The sequence below is a fragment of the Chiloscyllium plagiosum genome, unplaced genomic scaffold (assembly GCF_037043375.1).
Source record: "Chiloscyllium plagiosum isolate Xiang-an unplaced genomic scaffold, Cpla_swu_hap1 HiC_scaffold_5, whole genome shotgun sequence".
Classification (NCBI taxonomy): Eukaryota; Metazoa; Chordata; class Chondrichthyes; order Orectolobiformes; family Hemiscylliidae; genus Chiloscyllium; species Chiloscyllium plagiosum.
Genome location: NW_028270143.1, coordinates 68,258,932 through 68,279,811, shown reverse-complemented (window position 1 = coordinate 68,279,811; position 20,880 = coordinate 68,258,932). Strand labels below are relative to the sequence as shown.

Sequence of the window (20,880 nt, the reverse complement as noted above, 5' to 3'; positions counted from 1 at the left end):
CAGGAAATGACATCACCAACCCAAGGAAACCCATAGAATGCAGGAAACAACAGCAGTGTTTCGTCCAGAGGCTCACTGAAGATGTTACCTAGTATGGTGATGAAACATCTGAAAATGAACCTTCCAGCTCAGTGAACAAATCTATATCCATGTCCTAATAAGTCAGTACAGGTGGACTGGGTGCCCGTCAAGTGCTTTATCTGGGATATAGTGCCTACCTTGAGTGTTAATGGACCAGCAAACATCCAGACAAGTGGAACACTCTTGGAGAGAAGTGGTGGCACAATAATTAGTAATCCCAAGCCAAGGATGATATGGGATATGGCAAATAAAGACAATTGTATTCAATAAGAGTCTGGATAAAAAAGCTAAGCTACTCTGTCCATGAAAACATGGTCTATTGTTGGGTTAAAGAAAAACTCATCCGGTTCACTAATACCTCAGATTACAATGGGATCTTAATCAGATGGGTCAATGGGCTGAGAAGTAGCAGATAGAGTTTAATTTAGATATATGCGATGTACTGCATTTTGGGAAAGCAAATCTTAGCTTATACACTAAATGGTAAGGTCCTAGGGAGTGTTACTGAACAGAGACCTTGGAGTGCCGGTTCATAGCTCCTTGAAAGTGGAGTCACAGGTAGATAGGATAGTAAAGGCAGAGTTTGGTATGCTTTCCTTTATTGGTCAGAGTGTTGTGAGGTCATGTTGCGGCTATACAAGACATTGGTTAGGCCACTTTTGGAATACTGCGTGCAATTCTGATCTCCTTCCTTTCGGAAGGATGTTGTGAAACCTGAAAGGATTCAGAAAAGATTTACAAGGATGTTGCCAGGATTGGAGGATTTGAGCTATAGGAAGAGGTTGGGGCTACTTTCCCTGGAGCGTCGGAGGTTGAGGGGTGATCTTATGGAGGTTTATAAAATCATGAGGGGCATAGATAGGGTAAAGAGACAAAGTCTTTTCCCTGGGGTGGGGGGAGTCCAGAACGAGAGGGCATAGGGTTAGGGTGAGAGGGGAAAGATATAAAAGGGACCCAAGGGGCAACTTTTTCATGCAGAAGATGTGTGGAATGAGCTGCCAGAGGAAGTGATAGCAGCTAGTACAATTGCAACATTTAAAAGGAATTTGGTTGGGTATATGAATAGGAAGGGTTTGGAGGGATATGGGCCAGGTGCTGGCAGGTGGGACTAAATTGGGTTGGGATATCTGGTTGGCATGGACGGGTTGGACCAAAGGGTCTGTTTCCGTACTGTACATCGCCATGGCTCTATGACTCTAACACAAAGAGTCAAATAGCTCAGGTGGATGACATAGCTGCAAAATAGGCACTGGATTCAGACATGAAAAAGGCTTATCCAATTCATTTGACTCAACAAAGTTGTTTGGAAATCACCAGATGTTATATCAAAGTTTGGTTGCATTAGCCCACAGACTGATCAAGCAACAGTCTGAATTGGAAATGTAGTCAGATTTAGTAGCAGAAATCCCAACTTCCTTCATTATCATTCCTGTGCATATTCTTTCCCTTTGATAGATTAGGTAGATTGGCCATGGTAAATACAGTGTTATAGGGATGGAGATTGTGGGAGAGTTGGTCTGGGTGGGTTGCTATTTGGAGGGTCAGTGTTGGCTTGATTCATCAAATGGCCCACTTTCACGCTGTAGGGATTCTACAATTATATGAAAACAGACCTACTAGAGATGGCAACAGCTTTTATTCACTCTTGGGATGTAAACATTGTTCAATGAACCCTCAATTATTGTCCACCACCCATTGTTCAAAAGGTCATGCTGACCTGCCTTCTTAACCGCTGAAATCTGTTATGGATAGGTTGACCCACAAGCCATTAGGGAAGGATATTCAGTATTTTGGTTCAATGACACTGAAGGAATGAAGTTATATTTCCAAGTCTGAATGATGAGCGACTTGGAGATAAACATGAAGGTTACGTTGGTCTCAAGTATCTATGATCTACTCTAAAGATTTTCCTCCTGATTCCCATTGACTCCACTGTTGCTGGGGTTTTCTTGATGCCATACTCAATTCCACTCTTGATGTTAAGGATAGTCACTCTCACCCCACCTCACCTCTGGAGTTCAGTTCTTTTGTTCATATTTAAATTAAGGCTGTAATGAGGTCTGAATTTGAATATCCCTAACAGAATCCAAACTAATTGTCACTAAGCAGGCTATTGCTAAGCCTATGCTGCTGGATAGCACTGCTGGTGACACTTTATGCCATTGTACTGATGACCAAGAGTAGAACAATTGGGTGACAGCTGGTTGGACTGTACTTATCATGCTTTCTATGTGCCACACATACCTAAGCAATTTTCCACTGTTGGGTAAATGCCAGTGTTGCAGCTGTATTACAACAGCCAGGGGAGAGGCACAGCAGACTTTAGAGCACACAAATAGCTTCACCCTATGTGCACTCTATATTCAGCCTATATTCACTCTACTTCACCCTATATTCAGCCCACTGATGATTTGCAAAACCTTATCAAATCTCCTCTCAGCCTCCTTCTCTCCACAGAGAACAGTCCTAACTTCTTCAATCAATCCTAAAGCGTGAAGTTTCTCTGCCGTGGAATCATTCTTGTAAATCACTTCTACACTCTCCCCAGGGCAATCACATCGTAGGAACAATGTGGCACCCATTACTGTATACAATATCCCAACTGACGAATAACAAGACCCTCTTTTCCTGCACCCCTTTTAGAATTGCAGCCCCTATTTTATATTATCTTCCAATTTTCTTTCCAGTGAAGTAGATAACCTCACACTTCTCTGCACTGAACCTCATCTGGCACCTATCCGTCCACTCCACTAATTTGTCAATATCCTTTTAAAGTTCCACACAGTCCTCTAATAGTTTACAATTCTCTCAAGTTTCATATCATCTGTTAACTTTGAAATTGTCTGCTGCATACCAAGATCCAAATCTTCAGATGGGGTAGTCAGGAAGAATATTTTCCCTGATGGAGAGATCAATGACCAGGGAACATAATTTCAAAGGGCAGAAGGTTTAGAGGAGATGTGAAGTAAAACCTTTTCAATCAGAGGGTGTGGGAATCTGGAACTCCTTGCTGTGAGAGTGGTAGAGGCAGAAACCCGCATTCTGAAGCAATGAAGTATTTAGATGGGCACTTGTGATGTCAAGGTATCCAAGGTTATGGGCCCAATGCTGGAAAATGGGATTAAAATAGATAGGTGGTTGTTTCTGACTGGCATTGTTGCAATGGGCTGAAGGGCCTTTGTACTGTGCTTTAGATCTTTATGACTCTATTAGTACAGATGAGGAAAAGCAAGGTTCCAAAACCAACCCCTAGGGAACCCCATTACAAACTCTCCTCCAGTCCAAAAAAAACAATTCCTCCTCTGTCACCATGACCTGAACAGTATTCTTCTCTTTTATAAAGACAGATGCAAAGTATTCATTTAACACTTCTGCAATATCTTCTGACCCATTACAAATTCCCTTTCTCTTCTCAGCATATGAAAGTAAGGAATAAAAATACAAAAAAAGTGCCATAACACTTCTGTGTTTCTCTCCCCACTGAGGAATCAAAGTTAACATTGCAGGTTGGGAAGAACAGTCATACTGGACTCAGAACATTAACCTTGTTCCTATCTTCACAAATGCTAGCAGACCTCCTAAGCTTCCCTGGCATTTTGTTTTTATTTGTGATATTCAGCATCTGCAGTACTTTGGTTTTATAAAAGGATGTTATGATGAAGTTTTATAAAACACTGGTGCTGACTCAACTGAGTTTATGTCCAATTGGGGGTGCTGCACTATAAGGAGGGTGTGAAGGTGTAGGGTTATATATAGATCAGAAAAGCTGAAGTTCTTCTTTAAGAGAAGATCAAGATGTAAAGTAATAGAGGTACTCAACACAGTATGCATATACAGAATACAGAAAACTGCTTTCATTGACATAGAGGTCAAAGACTGGAGGACACAGATTTAAGTTGATTTGCCAAAAGACACCAAGGTGCTATGAGGAAAAACACTGAGTTTTTAAAATAAAAAAAAGTGAGAAAGATCTTGAATGCACTGTTCCCAGGTGTGGCAGATTCACTGTTAGCTTTTAAAACAGTTAAGACAGTTGAAAGGAAATAAATCTTGAGTGCGCTCAAAGGGTGGGGGTAGGACGTAATTGTTCTGGGCACAGATAAGATGGGCCAATGGTCTCCCTCTGTGCTGTATCATTATACAAGTCTATTACTTTACTTGCCTGGATGAATGTAGCTCCAAAAATACTGAAGAGGCTCTACACCATCCAGGACTAGGCCACAAGCTTGTTTGGTACTTCCTGGCCTGCAGTGGTTCAAGAGAGCACGATTACTTCTTGAAGGTTTTTTCAGAGGGTAGTAAATACTGGCCTTGCCAGCGACTACCAAATTCTATGAAGAATAAAGCAAAAAGAAAGCTAGCTAAAAAAAAAAACAGATGAATACTTGGTGACAAATTCGTAAACAGTCAAAACTAGAAATCATTGTGGTCAATTCTTTGATGAAAAAAACTCCACCATGATTCAACAATCGAGCATTTTTATTTAATAATTGTTTTTTTAAAACATGTTTACATTACTAATATTGCACTGACATAATTGATTTGCATTCACTGATGTTACTTTAACTCTTATGAAATCATTAAAAACAAAGAAAAAATTGGTTACCTGAGTATGAATCCAGTGGGCAGGCAGTTGTTTACTGTATTTTACGGCCAATTCTAATACACTTTCCCTCTCCAAGAGCCCCGGACTTGAACAGATAGAAAAGCCACCAACTTGTGAAATGCCAGGTATAAAGAAATCTACCCTTTAATGGAATTTAGAAAAAGGTTTTAAATAAAAAGATTGCAACTAACAAGAAATATATGTAATTATCTCTTCACACAGCTCCTTGAATAAAAACAGCTTAGACAGGCACAAAACATGCTTCACATTCTACTCAAGAGCAGAGTGAATTTGGAAGAGAACTTTAGATAGCGAACTGAGCAAAAGGAAATATTATTAAAATATGTTAAGTTTTTCATTTGAATTGACTTTATAGTTTAACACCACATTTAATTTGCGCATGTACATAAGTTTCTGCTGGCTGCTTCCTCTCCGATGTATGTGAGGTTTTTTTAAAATTTGGTTCTGCTGGGTACAATGGTCCTGGGTGAGCTTCTCAGAAGACTCAAAATCAATAGCAAAACAAAGTTAAACCTCGAGAATATGCTTTTAGCACTTCCTTTGACCAAAATGCAAACACTCCAGATTCAAGCTCACCATAGAAGATTAAGTTTGGTCATTTTAGCCAGATGCAAATTGAGTGAGTCAGCTTGATTAAGATGCGCAATTTAGCTTACCCGAGGACTTTGGTGCTTGGCATTTTGCACTATCATTAGATATTCACAAGCTTCCAAAGGTAGTTCAAGTGAAAGTGCTTGAAATTCCTAGCAGTATACTGGCTAGTATCAAAATCTAGTAAACACAGTTCATTGTGCAGGACTGTTATTTTCTATTATATCTGTTTGGTAGGCAGTTGTGCACCTCTTCATTCTGATTGATGTTTGAAATCTGAAAGCTGCACTTGCCTAAGTAACCCTTGCACATGTTTTGCAGACAACTAAGACCATTCAAGAATGTGTTAAAGGCACAGCTATTGATGTGGTGTACATGGACTTTCAAAAAAGCATTTGATTCAGCCAAATTTTGTGGCAAGTAATAAATTGTGGAATTAATGAAATGAACAATATCAAGGTGAATACAAAAGTGGCTGAGAAACAGAACACAGTGGATAATAGTTTATAGGTCTTTTTAGATTGGAGGAATGTTTGGAGGGAGTTCCAGGGTTAATACTGGAACACTTGCTTTTCTGGATATAAACACATGACCTGGATCTTGACGTGGAGAGGACATTTCCAAAGTTTTCAGATGAAATGAAACGTAAAAGAATTATAAACTGAGAGGAGTACAGCGTGAACTCCAAAAGGATGTTGAAAATTTGGAAGAATGGACAGTTAGATGGTAGTTGAAATTCAACACAGAACTGTGAGGTAATACATCTTGGTACAAAGAACATGGAGATATGGAAAACATAAACTAAAGAGGACAATTCAAAAGGGAGTGCAGGAGCAGAGTGTCTTGGATTTATATGAGCACAGGTCATTAAAAATTGGCAGGATGGAGAGAGCTGCTAAAAAAGCATGCACAATTCTATGCATCATTAATAAAAACATAGAGTATACAATCAGGGAGGTTTTGATGAATGTATAGAGGATACTGCTAAAGCCTCAGTTGTACACAGTTCCAGCCAGCATTCTATGGGAAGAACGTGATTTAAGAGAATGGTTCCAGGGTTGAAAAAACTGAGTTATGAAGATAGATTGGAGAAGATGAGACTGTTTTCCAGGAGGGAAAGGGGGGGTGGGGGGGGGCTGTTGATAGGAGTCGCAAAATTACAAAAGGTCATGACAAAGCAAATAGGCTGAAACTGTTCTCACTTATAAAAGGATCTAAAACCAGAGGGCCCAGATTTTAAGTACTTTTCAGAAGTAGATAGGAAGATGGTTACAGTTGTCAGCCATCTCTGCAGGAGTTCCTCAGGATAGTGTCCTGGCCCAACCATCTTCAGTTGAGTCATCAATCACCGCCCCTCTATCGTAAGGTCTGAATTCGGATGTGGCATGTAACACAAATGCCAGGCAATGATCACCTTCAAGAACAGACAGACAATCTAACCACTACTCTTTGACATTCAATGGTGTTACTATCACTGAATCCACTACTATCAAGATCCTTTGGGGGGGGTGACAGAAACTCAACTGGATTCACCCTATAAATACAGTGGCTACAAAAGCAGATCAGAGGTTATGAATACTGCAGCTAGTAACTATCGCTTGATTCCCCAAAGTCCATCTACCATCTACAAAGCACAAGACAAAAGTGTGATGAAATACTCCCCATTTGCTTGGATGAGTGCAGCTCCACAATAGTTAAGCAGCTTAATATCAGCCAGGACAAAGCAGCCTGCTTGAGTGGCACCACACTCACAAACATTCACTCCCTCCACAACTAACTTTCAGTAGCTGCAGTGTCTACAAGATGCACTGCATAAATTTGCCAAAGATCTTTAGACAGCACCTTCCAGACTATATATACATTAGAATTTCAACAGCAGAAGGGGATAATTAAGGGCATAGATTTAGATAAAAGAAAATAATTTTAACACTCTGGATGTTGGAGTGAAAAATAATTCCAGATTTTCTTTGTGTAGTTTGAGGTAGCAACCAAGCAGATTAGTGCTGCTGACACAGCTAAACACATACTGAATATGTAGCTCATTTTAATTTTCTATGGGACACAAGTGTTGCTGGTAAGATGTTCATTTGTTGGCAGGTGGTGACAAGATGCCTTCTTGAATTGCTGCAATCCTTCTAATGAACGCATAGCCATAATGTTGCAAAGAAAGGAGTTCCATGTTTTTGGTCCAGTACCAGTAAAGGAATTGTGATATAGTTCCAAGCCACAATCACGTGTCGCTTTGTGGTATTGTTTGCAAGTGTCTGCTACCATTTTTCTTGATTGTAATGTTGGGTTTGAAAGATGCTGTTGAAGAAATCATGGCAAGTTAATGCAGTACATCTTGAATATGATACCCACTGCCTGTTCAACTTCCGTAGTGGATGCAGTGAATGTTTGAAGAATGTTTAAGCTGAATGATGGCTTTGGATTTCTTTGGCTTAGTTTACTTATATCAGTTTCCATTTTTTCTACTGACAATGGCAGACACCCCCAAACCTCACTTACATTCTGCTACCCGCTTTATGATTTGTGGCAAAAAAAGATAGGGTTCACCTTGAATACAATAGTTTATTGCAAATACTGCCAAAAAATACATCTATTTTAATTAAGTTATCAGCTTTGTTATATCAGATCAAAGCATAGTATTGAAGCTAACAACTGCAATTAAAACTGTATTCTTTTTTACCAACATCTACAGACCAACAATTCTGGAATAGTAATTTAGAGGAACATCACGCTGAAGCTAAATATATTTTGAACTGCTGAGGAACACGCATTGTACAAGAAACTAAAGTAATTACAGGTAATTACAACAAACTCTTCTAATGCTGATATGAACATTTACCACTGTCCTGCTTTGAAAGTAAAATCTTTGTTCATGACGACAAGGCGCAGTCTTTTAACTGTTTCAGATTCCTGAAGTATTCCACAGACCTTTGCTTCAGCAATCATCTAAAAATACAAGAAAATAAAGTTTATTGCATTGGCAACCTAAAATAATTCTTCCACAACAATAATTTATCAATTATCTTCTGTTTTTCCCTACTTCAATATCCAGTTAAAAAACCTTCTTTACATAGGTACCTTTGCCACACTAAATTTAATCATTGCACCTCTGGTTAAAAATAATCCCCACCTGCAAAGCAAAACTAATATAACATTTCCAACCATTCCATTCCCTTAAGTTCACAATAGTTTATCATATTTACAAATTGAGGAATATACAACAAAATAAAAAGGACTAAAAGTTTAACAGTATAGGTGCTTCAGTCAATAAGATCAAAATCAGGGTGGGGGTTGAAAAAAAACTAAAAAGATAACTCAGAGATATTTTATCTGAATACATTTGCAACAAGATAGTTAAACTAAATAAATGGGCTTTCTTAAATTGCAGAGACTTGGATGTATGGTAACCAGAGTTAGAAACTAAATAACTTTTGGGTATGTGAAGTTTTGATAGTTGAAATGTTGTTTGAACGTCACAGTGCTTTCTAACACTAAAAGCCACATACAAACAAAACACCGCAGTTACATAAACTGGGGGACTGAGTTTCGGAACCATGAGGTGATGCTGCAGCACTACAGAGCCCTGGTTAGACTACACTTGGAATATTGTGTTCAGTTTTGGTCGCCTCATTATAGGAAAGATGTGGATGTTTTAGAGAGGGTGCAGAGATTTACCAGGATGCTGTCTGGATTGGAGGGCATGTCTTATGAAGAAAGGTTGAGCAAACTAGGTCTTTTCTCCTTGGAGCAAAGAAAGATGAGAGGTGACTTGATAGAAGTGTACAAGAGAGACATAGATAGAGACTTTTTCCCATGGTGGAAATGTTTATCATGAGGAGATATAATTTTAAGGTGATTAGAGGAAAGTGCAGGGGAGATATCAGAGGTAGGTTCTTTATACAAAGTGTGGTAGGTGTATAGAATACACTGCCAGCAGTGTCAGATACATTAGGGACATTTAAGTGACTCTTGGATAGGCACATGGAAGATAGTACAATGAAGGGTATGTAGGTTAGTCTGATCTTACATAAAGGGCTGAAGGGCCTGTACTGCGCTGTACTGTTCTATGTGCTAAACTATCCTAAGTTTTTGAGCTGTGGTCTTGTATTGTTTTAGAAAGACTTTGCTATTTTCATATTCTATTCACTTAGAAATAAAGGCCAACATTCCAATTGCCTTCTTTATTAACTGATGAACTTAGATGCTGGCTTTTTGTGATTCATGGATGAGGACTTCCATATTTTCCTGTTTCACAGCTTTCTGCAGTCTTTCACCATTTAAATAAGATCCAGCTCTTCTTCTTCCAGCTAAAGTGCATAGCCTTACATTTCCCCGCATTATATTGCATCTGCCAAGTTTTCATCATCTGCAAGCTTAGCTATAGTATATTCTTTTTCCTCATTCAAGTCAATAACATATATTGTAAATAATTGTGTCCCTAGCACTAAACCCTGTCCCACTAATCACAGGTTGCCGTGGTGAAAATGACCCCCCGCCTTATCCCAACTCAGTCTTCTATTAACAAAAACAGAAATTGCTGAAGAAACTCAGTGAGTCTGGCAACATCTGTGAGGACACATTAAACCAACAGGCTTATGATTACCCATTTTTTTGTCACCTTGCCTTTTTAAATAAAAGGTTCTGCATTGGCAGTTTTCCAATGTTCAGTTTTTTCCAGAATCTAAGGATTCCTGAAAGGTTACTACCAGTGCATCCACTATCTCTGTAGCTACTTTCTTTAAACAATAGGATGGGGACCTATTGATCTTTAGGTTCATTAGTTTGCTCAGCACTTCTTCCTCTAGTGATAGTTATAGCGTTTATTCCCTCCCAATTTTTTTTTCTCCTTGATTACTTAGTAACTTTGAAATACCATTAGGGACTTCTACTGTGAAGACTGATGGAAAGTATCTAATCCACTCTTCTGCCATTCTCTTGTTTCCCATTACTATTTCCTCAATTCTTCCTCATAGCTTCATCTGCCAATCTGATGACTCAACGCTCCTTTTAAAAAGTTATTTCAAAGCCCTTGAGTAAGCTTTTAGTAATTTTTCCTCATCTCTTCCTTGGATCGATGTTTCTTTATAGGTCTATAGTGGCAAGGATGGCAATCCAAAGCTAATCTGGTTTTATCTTCACCAAACATATACAAACTGTGCACTGTTTGGTCAGAATCACTGCATAACGGTAAAGAATAAGACTTTTTAAACTGCTTTTTTCCCTTGGCCAGCTCAGGGTAACCTGTGCCGCTCCAACAAAGAATTTGACAAAGCAGCTATCCCAGGACAAAGCATAATTCTAAACTGGAACTTTCTAGACTGTGTTAAACTGGGTGTTTTCTTTTTACATTGAGTACTGTACAGTTAACTTCAAGTACCCGAGATCCTGGAATGTTTTGGATTATCTCTGGCTATATGCTTTTTTTCTCTTTATTGTGCGGGGGTTGAACATAGGAACAGGAGTACTGCATTCAGCCCGTCGAGCCTGTCTGGGCCCACACACAAGGCAATAATGGGAATGTCTTCTTTATCATTGAAATGTGCAATTTAAATTTCTATTTCTTTATGATATCGGACTCTTATTAGCATTACAACGGACTGAATGAATTACGGACTGGTAGATGCATATTTAAATTAGCATGCAAATATATTAATTGATCAATGCTCCGCTGAAAATACGAGTCAACCACAATCATAAACAATAGCTTTGACGTAAGAGAGATCACAAATGTTTGAAATTCACATTCAACACATGAAAATAAAAATCATCTCTCTCTAATCAGCAATTTGTACTTACCTCTTGACGGAAATTGTTGACAGTCCTTTCTAGATGGTTTGTTTTTCTTCTTGATGACATTGCCCTGCCAAAAGTAAACACAATGCAGCAACTTACAAAAAAAAATGTAATAAATGGTGACATTCTTACTGATCTGATCATCAAACCACTGCAATGAAACCTTGTAGAGAACGGGGCACAAAACCACAGCTGGCATTTCAGTGCAGTACTGAGGAAGTGCTACATTGTTAGACATCTTGTCTTTTGAATTGGAAATTAAGCAAAGGACCCATCTTGCTGTCAAGTGGACATAAAGTAAAATTAATTTAATAATTTGGTTTGCCCAAAAAATACATGATCACGACAAAGTTGAAAAGTGTGGTGCTGGAAAAGCACAGTCAGGCAGCATTTTCAGGCATAAACCCTTTATCAGGTATGCCTGAAATGTCGATTTTCCTGCTCCTTGGATGCTGCCTGACCAGCTGTGCTTTTCCAGTACTACACTCCAACTCTGATCTGCAGTCCTCACTTTCTCCTGGATGACCGTGATGAACACTTGTATTGTTCGAGAACTTGCTCATCATTTCTGATCAAAGTAATTAATCAACTGCAAAGCACATTAGGATGTTAAAACAAAGCTTTAAGATAATATAAAATACAATTTCTCGATTATTATTCTGAATGAACACCATTTAGTCACATGCGAAATATAGTCTGGGAAGCAAAATAACATTAAATAAAATTTTTATATTGTAAAGTATTTTTACATTATTCACAGTTAAATGCATAATCTTTCCTAAAATGATACATGATTACAATAACCAAAAGATACCAACATAAAAAATTAGTTTTTCACTAGAAATATTAATCCCAGAGTATAACTTGCAATCCCATACTTTGGATTTCGTAAGTTTAAAAGACAAGTTTTTAAATTACACAACAGGGGAGGGGGTGAGGCTCAAGGGCAGAAATGCGGGAAGTGGAGGGCATTGTTGATCATGTGGCAGTGGAAATTTCAGTCCTTGAAATAGGAGGCCATCTGGAATGTCCTGGAGTGAAATTGTACCTCCTGGGAGCAGGTGTGTTGAAGGCGGATGAATTGGGAGTAATGGATCGCGTTTTTATGGTGTGGAGGGGTTAGTTAGGTAGCTGTGGGAGTCGGTGGGTTTGAAGTAGATGTCTGCGTTGAATCTGTCACTGGAGATGGAGATTGAGGTGTCCAGGAAGGGAGGGAGGTGTCCGAGATTGTGCAGATGAACTTAAGGAAGATGTTCATGATGCTAATGAACTGCTCAATCTTCTTGTGGGAGCATGAGGTGGCACTGATACAGTCATCAATGTAGCCGAGGTGGGGGATGGTGTAATTGTGGAAAATGGACTGCTCCATGTATCCGAGGAAGAGGCAGATGTAGCTGGGGCCCCATGCAGTGCCCATGGCTACTCCTTTGGTCTGAAGGAAGTGGGAGGATTTGAAGAAGTTGTTATGGATGAGGACCAGTTCAGCCAATCGAATGAGTGTATCAGTGGAAAGGGCACTGGTTGGGCCAGCAGGAGAGGAAGAAAGGGAGGGCTTAGAGCTTCTGCCACATGTTTTGGGACTGGATGTCCACGGTGAAGTTGAGGCATTGGGGGCCAGGAGAATGGAAGTCATGGAGGAGGTGGAGGGTGTAGGTGGTGTCGCGAATGTATGTGAGGAGTTCCTGGTCCAAGAGGTACAGGACCTGCCAAGATATGATGAGATACATTCAGTGGGGCAGGAGCAGGCTGAGATGATGGGTCATCCGGGGCAGTCAGGCTTGTGAATTGTGGGTAAGAGGTAGAACCGGGTGATGCGGGGTTCCGGAACTATGAGGTTGGAGGCTGTGGATGGGAGATCCCTTGAGGTGATGAGGTTGTGGATGGCCTGGCAGATAATGGCTTGTGATGGGAGGTGAGGTCGTGATCAAGGGAGCACTTGGAAGTGGTGTTGGGTTGGCGCCTGGCTTGCGGTGTAGATACTTGCAGTGCGCCAAACTACCACTGTGCTCCCCTTGTCCGCTGGTTTAATTGTGAGTTTGGGGTTGGAGGGCAGGGAGTGGAGGGCTGCGTTTTGTAAGAGTGAGAAGTTGGAGTGGGCGAGGGGAGTGGACAGGTTGAGATGGTCAATGTCACGGCAACAGTTGGAGACAAAGAGGTCGAGGATGGTAGCAGACCAGGACGAGGTGTCTAAGTGGATGGAGTATGTTGGAAGTGGGAGAATAGTTCCTTGGAGCATGGGTGCGACTCCCGCAGAAAAAGCGCAGAGGCGGCGGAAGAAATGTTTGACGTTGCAATACGTATGGAATTTGATGGCCCGGGAGCGTAGTGGGACGAAGGTGAGACCTTTACTGAGGACTGATCGTTCATCCTCAGTGAGGGAAAGGTCTGGGAGAATGGTAAAAACTTGGCAGGGCTGGGGCTTGGTGTAGAGCTGGAGCTGGGAGTGGGGGTGGAGACTGTTTCTGGAGTGGGTGACTTCATGGAATTATTGGTGACATCACCCATGACGTGACCAGTCATGACGTAAACAGCAGTGAGAGGGTAGAACTGTGTGTTCCGTGGTACCTGAGGGGGCGGAAATGACATTCTGTGTGACATTTGCAGAAGCAGTGTCTCCGGCAGGGCTGGGGTGAGTGACGTCTGTGGCTGTGAAAGTGGCACGCTTGGCAGCAACTGTGGCAGTGGAAGTGACATCTACGGTGCAAGCGGAAGCAGCGTTGTCGGTGTTCCAGTTGGTGACATCACTGGGGGCAGAAAATAGCGTAGGCAGCAGCGCCTACGAGGGCAGAAGTGGTGTTGCTTGTGATCCTTGTGGAACTCCACTGGTCATAGGCCTCCAGTCTGAAAAACAACCCTCCACTACCACCTCCGTCTTTGAGATTTTCCATATTTAGGTATTGATTATTCGAAACAACATATTCAATATATCTGTCTATGCCACTATGCTCTCCAGATTTGAGAAGAGAAACCAAACTGATGAAGATTTCTTTTCAGTACTACATCTGTTTAATTCCAGAGAACTATTGATACAGGATTGTGTGGTGCTGTGGATTACTGCACTGTGCTTTCATATTTGCAGCATACACTATTCAGAGCTATTAGGAAGGACATACTGTTGATGTTGCTTGCAAGGATCCCAAATAAAAGATGCAGAAGTAATTTCAACAATAATCTTAGCATACACGTACTTTGAATGATATCTCTAATTTTGAAAAAAATTAGGCCATTGGATGAATTAACATTGAGCTGAAAGGTCTACAAAGAGCATGCAGATTGTTAAATAACAATAGAAAGAACTTCACCTTGGTTATGTTATTAGGCATCTAGGTATTGGAAACTGGAAAGCAATCTATTCCCAAGAGTTGTTTGTTGAGCTTAAAGTACATCCAGTCCAAAAGCACAAATAATGACAACAGACTATCGTCTGGCTCGGACTAGCATACCCTGATCCATTTGATGGAGTTCATTGGCAGCAACATTTATTTCATTTAGTACAAAAACTTGACGGCCAAATTAATTTTTTCTTCAAATTCATTCACAGAATGTGGGAAGATTGCCTAGGCCAGCATTTATTGCCCATCCCCAATTGCCCTCAAGGTGATGAGCTGCCATGATGAATGTCCACAGTCCACATACTAAATCCCACTGAGATTGCCAGCCCCTGCCATCTAATTCAATAAATTCAAATTTATTTCCCCCAGTTAAAAGTACTTAGACAATCCACTCCTCTCCAAAGCTCTTCAAACTTGCATGCTGGTCCATCATTTTTTATTAACTTGTGGAACATGGGCATTGTTGGCTGGTCAGTATTTATTACCTATCCCTAGTTGCCCTTAACAAAAATGGTGATGAGTTGCCTTTTTGACCTGCTTCTTCCCGGCCATTATTAGACTGATGAATGGACTCTCTTGCCTCAAATAATAATGATCTTGCTTAGTGGACAATTGGAGGCATACAGGTTACGTTGCACAAAATCTTTTTGATCTGTACATCCTTGCTTATTATGATCTGCTTGTATTGCTCGTAAGTAAAGCTGTTCACTGTACTTCGGTACATGTGACAATAAATCAATCAATGCTGCAGTCCATATGCTGTAGACAATACTATTGGCTTTCCAGCTTTGGGATCTTCGGTTATCTTCCCCCTTTTGCTCATTCTATCTTGTATCATTGAATCTTCAGCCACTTAAATTACAACAGTGAACTTCTTCCTAAGTCAACTCCCTTACATGATTTCCAATCAAGCTCTCAAAATTTAGCTCTTTGAACATACCTTTGGTGACTTCCTTAACCTCTCACTGTTAAGTGCCAATACTTGCACCTTGTGTAGCCCAAAGAGTTTTATTTTTAATCATTCATTATAGTTAAAGGTTACATTACCTGCAGTGAGAAACATTTAATGTACTTTCATTCATTACAAAAAATGCAATTCATAATCATTTAAACATGATTAACTTATTTTTACTTCAGATCACCATTACAAATCAAATTTAAGAAAACGTTACAAGCAACAATTAACACCACAAAGGCACAGTACCATTTAAAAGATGCCATTTCCCATTGTGACTTCAAAGTAGCTATTTCTCACACAAGAGAAAATTATTATACTAATCCAAATCCAGTCCTGTCCAATGTCTACAAACATCATCTTTCAAGCAAGAATCAATAGATGCTGATCAGGAGAGGAAACCTTTTGTGAATCTAGGATCTAAGTGTAATTGTAGCACCTAACCACTATTCTGGCTCAGGCAATATGCCAGGTTTTATTAAACCAGGTAGATTCTTGTCTGTCTAACTCAGTAAAACATTGAGGTTCCTGATATTTCAAGCAGAGTGCGGAAACACTAAACATTGAAAACTCAGGATTTAGGGCAGGTGTTGGAGCTAGAGGAATTACAATCCATTCTGGGACTCTGATGCACACAGGTTATATTGTAATAAGATATTCTACTTCTGTCAATAAAGGCCACACACCAATAAATTAATTGACAAGCTTAAATACATGCAGCAAGGGCATATAAAATAAACTGCACTGTCAACAAATGTCTGTCTGTCCCTCTCCCTATTCTGAAAGACAAAAGACTTAACAGCAATCTAAGTTTTTTCAATATATCATTTCAGTTGCATGACACAGTAATCTTTTGCTATAAATTCTGTCTTAAGATCCTACTCCACAGCTACCTGACGAAGGGGCAGCGCTCTGAGAGCTAGTGCAGGTACTTCCAAATAAACCTGCTAGATTATAACCTGGTGTTGTATTATTTGCAAAAGTGAGGACTGCAGATGCTGGAACCCAGAGTCGAGATTAGAGTGGTGCTGGAAAACACAGCAGGTCAGGCAGCATCTGAGAGGCAGGAAAATCGACGTTTCAGGCAAAAGCCCTTCATCAGGAATAAAGGCAGAGTGCCTGCAGAGTGGAGAGACCCTGGAAGGCTTCCTGCCTCTATTCCTGATGAAGGGCTTTTGCCCAAAACGTCGATTTTCCTGCCGCTCTGATGCTGCCTGACCTGCTGCGTTTTTCCAGCACCACTCTGACCTAAACTCTGATTTTTAAACTGTCCAACACTGGCATCTCCATATCACAACGGCAGCAAGACATATCTGCTCCTGTCCTCAAATCCTCTTGCTGTGAAGACCAATGCACGGTTCGCCTGTTGTACTGCCCGCTGTACCCTGCATGCCTACTTTCAGTGGCTGGTATACGCGGTCTCTGTCAATAACTTACAGCCCTTCAGTTCATAAAACGACCCAGCCAGGCCAGCTTACCTCGCAGATCCGGAATGACAGTGAATCCAGGACCCTGACAACCACGTGGAAGAGGAACAGGCAGCTGGCCCGACATTAGCTCGTCGGAAGACGAACCGGAGAGCAGCTTGGGCCATGGACACGGTCACAGTCATTGCCGCCCGCTAACGGACACCGCTCGCTCCCCGGCTCGCGCGGGCCCACAGAGAACTCCCAGGCAGGCTGTGCGCACAACGTCACAAAACCGTGTCACGTGACGGGAGGTCATGACCTTTCGTTGCCCTTGGTCGTCACCGGGAGAGGTTGTCGAATGTCTAACCCGAATGAATTGTGCGGCTTTCCACTTTAAACTAAGGCGCCTTGAAGGGAAAGAATTCTGATTGTGATTGGTCGTTTTCCTTAGTGCTGCTTTTAAACTTTGTAACGGATGTCTGCTGATGGGTCGACTTTAATTCCGTTACTTTGTCCATCACTGTCTTGTCTCCCTGCTTGTTAATTTTATGGAGTCTCGAGAATGTCCTTGATTCAGTGAATAGTTTTCTTTCGGATTTCTGGCATTCTCGTTTTGCTTCTCCAACTATCTGCTCTGGGTTAAAGTCATATGTTTATTTTATTATTTGAAAGCCTTACTGTTATTAGATGCCCACATTGGCTTTTTACCCTCATAAAGACGGACTCAATGGTTACATGCCATGCTTCTGCTAGTTCTAGAACATAGAACAGTACAGCACAGAACAGGCCCTTCAGCCCACGATGTTGTGCCGACCACTGATCCTCATTTATGCACCCTCAAATTTCTGTGACCATATGTTTGTCGAGGAGTCTCTTAAATGTCCCCAATGACCCTGCCTCCACAACTGCTGCTGGCAACGCATTCCATGCTCTCACAACTCTCTGTGTAAAGAACCCGCCTCTGACATCCTCTCTATACTTTCCTCCAACCAGTTTAAAACTATGACCACTCGTGTTAGTCATTTCTGCCCTGGGAAATAGTCTCTGGCTATCGACTCTCATTACCTTGTATACCTCAATTAGGTCCCCTCCTCCTCCTTTTCTCCAATGAAAAAAGTCCGAGCTCAGTCAACCTCTCCTTATAAGATAAGCCCTCCAGTCCAGGTAGTATCCTGGTAAACCTCCTCTGAACCCGCTCCAAAGCATCCACATCTTTCTTATAATAGGGCGACCAGAACTGGACGCAGTATTCCAAGTGCGGTCTAACCAAAGTTTTATAGAGCTGCAACAAGATCTCACAATTCTTAAACTCAATACCCCTGTTAATGAAAGCCAAAAACACCATATGCTTTCTTAACAACCCTGTCCACTTGGGTGGCCATTTTAAGGGATCTATGTACCTGCACCCCAAGATCCCTCTGTTCCTCCACACTACCAAGAATCCTATCCTTAATCCTTTCAAATTCAAACTTCCAAAATGCATCACTTCGCATTTATCCAGATTGAACTCCCATCTACCACCTCTCAGCCCATCTCTGCATCCTGTCAATGTCCCGCTGCAGCCTACAACAGCCCTCTATACTGTCAACGACACCTCCAACCTTTGTGTCGTCTGCAAACTTGCTGACCCATCCTTCAATCCCCTCATCCAAGTCATTAATAAAAATTACAAACAATAGAGGCCCAAGGACAGAGCCCTGTGGAACACCACTCACCACAGACTTCCAGGCAGAATATTTTCCTTCTACTACCACTCGCTGTCTTCTGTTGGCCAGCCAATTCTGTATCCAGACAGCTATGTTCCCCTGAATCCCATTCCTCCTGACCTTCTGAATGAGCCTACCATTGGGAACCTTATCAAATGCCTTGCTAAAGTCCATGTACACCACATCCACAGCTCGACCCTCATCAACTTTTCTCGTCACATCCTCAAAGAACTCGATAAGGTTTGTGAGGCATGACCTGCCCCTCACAAAGCCGTGTTGACTGCATTTAATCAAGCCATGCTCTTCCAGATGGTCATAAATCCTATCCCTCAGAATCCTTTCTAACACCTTGCAGACGACAGACGTGAGACTTACTGGTCTGTAATTGCCGGGGATTTCCCTATTTCTTTTCTTGAAGAGAGGAATTACATTTGCCTCTCTCCAGTCCTCAGGTATGACTCCAGTGGAGAGCGAGGATGAAAAGATCTTCGCAAGTGGCGAAGCAATTGCATTTCTCGTTTCTCAAAGCAGCCGAGGACAAATCTGGTCCGGGCCTGGCGGCTTGTCAATCTTAATGTTTGACAAAAGTTTCAACACATCAGCTTCCTCTATGTCTATCCATTTCAGCATGCACACCTGCTCTTCAAAAGTTTCATTCACTACAAAGTTTGTTTCTTTCGTAAAGACAGAAGCAAAAAACTCATTTAGGGCTTCCCCTACCTCCTCAGACTCCACACAAATTCCCTATGCTATCCCTGATCGGACCTACTCTTTCTTTGACCATTCTCTTATTCCTCACATAAGTGTAAAATGCCTTTGTGTTCTCCCTAATCTGTTCTGCCAAGCCTTTCTCGTGCCCCCTCCTGGGTCTCCTCAGACCATTTTTAAGCTCCTTCCTTGCCTGCCTGTAATCCTGTAGAGCTGAGCTTGACCCTAGCTACCTCCACCTTACGTAAGCTACCTTTTTCCTTTTGACGAGAAGCTCCACCGCTCTCGTCATCCAAGGTTCCTTTATCTTACCACTTCTTGCCTGTCTCAGAGGGACATATTTATTCATCACATGCAACAACTTTTCCTTAAACAGCCTCCACATGTCTATAGTCCACATGTCTATACTTCTCTGAAGAAGTAATTCGCCTAATGTGATTTCCAAGTCTTTTCCATGTAGCTGTGCATTTTTTTTCCTTTCTTCATAATGATCCAATATCCGTTTGAAACCTCAGTTGACCTTCATTCCACTATACTGTCAAACAGTGCATTACAGATTCCAACCAGACTACATGAGAAGAAAAGGTCCATGCCACAATTGCTTCTTCTGCCAACCTCCTTAAATTTATAATTTGGATTTGATCTTTCCACCAACTGAAACAGTTTCTGGCTCTATTTAACTATAAATGCCTTCTTGTCAGTCAGGAAGCAACATTAAAATATTAATGTCTGAACTGTCTTGAAAGCTCCCTGAAACATGACTATCACCAATTTGCAATTTTTAAATCTTCACATCTTATGTGATATGAAAAGATTCATATTATAATTCTAAAGTGGAAGAAAATATTGTAAGCTTGATTTGTATTTCTATATTGTGTTAAAAGGTGGGGTAAGGCATAGTTTTAGTTTAATTGTAGATTTGTTTTGAGCAGTGTATAGTGTCTAGAGATTGTTTACATGCGGAGGTTAAATCTTGAGTGAACTGCCATAAGCAATTCCCCCAATTTGCAAATTGAACAAGGAGCTTTCACATGGAGATAGGGTGATCCCTCACTGTGATATGTGTGTCTGTAAGGTTGTTGAAGCTAATGAAGTTGTAGTTTTATTTCTGATATCGGTAATAGTAAGCACCAGGGGGATCCAAGATGGCGGCGACCCAGCAAGTCTGAGTCTATAGTGCTCCTCCCAAGACTTGGGCAAAGTGGGCCACCCACCCCCACCACACTCACCAAATCATTTAAAATAGCTGTTTAATTTAATTAGTTGCTTAGTATTAAATTTAAACAATCTAATCTTTAGTAAAAATGACTAAAGGGAAGGGAGCCCGCAGCTCTCAGCAAGCAGGAACCCCTCCCCCACCCTCTCCAGCTGTAGCAGAGGCGTCCACAGCCGCCCCGGGGGACTTACCTACAGTGGCAAGCCTTGTGGAAATCATCTCCAAACTGGTTGCAAATATCGACGCTTTCATTGAAGAATCCCGAAGTCAATGGGACTCACTCTCGGCTGCGCTGTAAAAGCACGACCGAGACATTAAAGAAATCGAGCGCCGAGTCGGAGGGGCGGAGCTAAAGGCCGCAATCTCCGAAACTACAGCGCAATCAGCCGTGAATCAGGTCCGGACTCTCGAACAGCGAGTCGGGACCTTAGAGAATCATATTGATGACCTCGA

The 20,880-nt window shown here is 41.3% G+C and overlaps 1 protein-coding gene across 2 annotated transcripts in view; it reads right to left on the bottom strand.

Moving 5' to 3' along the window:
- oxnad1 (oxidoreductase NAD-binding domain containing 1) overlaps nucleotides 1-17,050 on the bottom strand; it is a 30,574-nt gene extending 13,524 nt beyond the window's left edge. The window contains exons 1-5 of one of the 2 annotated variants that reach the window (XM_087987266.1): nucleotides 16,867-17,050; nucleotides 11,105-11,168; nucleotides 8,148-8,254; nucleotides 4,688-4,829; nucleotides 4,244-4,412 (exon numbers count right to left, since the gene is read on the bottom strand). In XM_087987266.1, the coding sequence (XP_087843392.1) occupies nucleotides 4,244-4,412; nucleotides 4,688-4,829; nucleotides 8,148-8,254; nucleotides 11,105-11,168; nucleotides 16,867-17,000 (616 nt within the window). In that variant the 5' untranslated portion in view covers nucleotides 17,001-17,050. The remainder of the gene's footprint in view (nucleotides 1-4,243; nucleotides 4,413-4,687; nucleotides 4,830-8,147; nucleotides 8,255-11,104; nucleotides 11,169-16,866) is intronic. The other variant, XM_043690173.2, reaches the window with a different exon arrangement.
- Nucleotides 17,051-20,880: the final 3,830 nt, after the last annotated feature.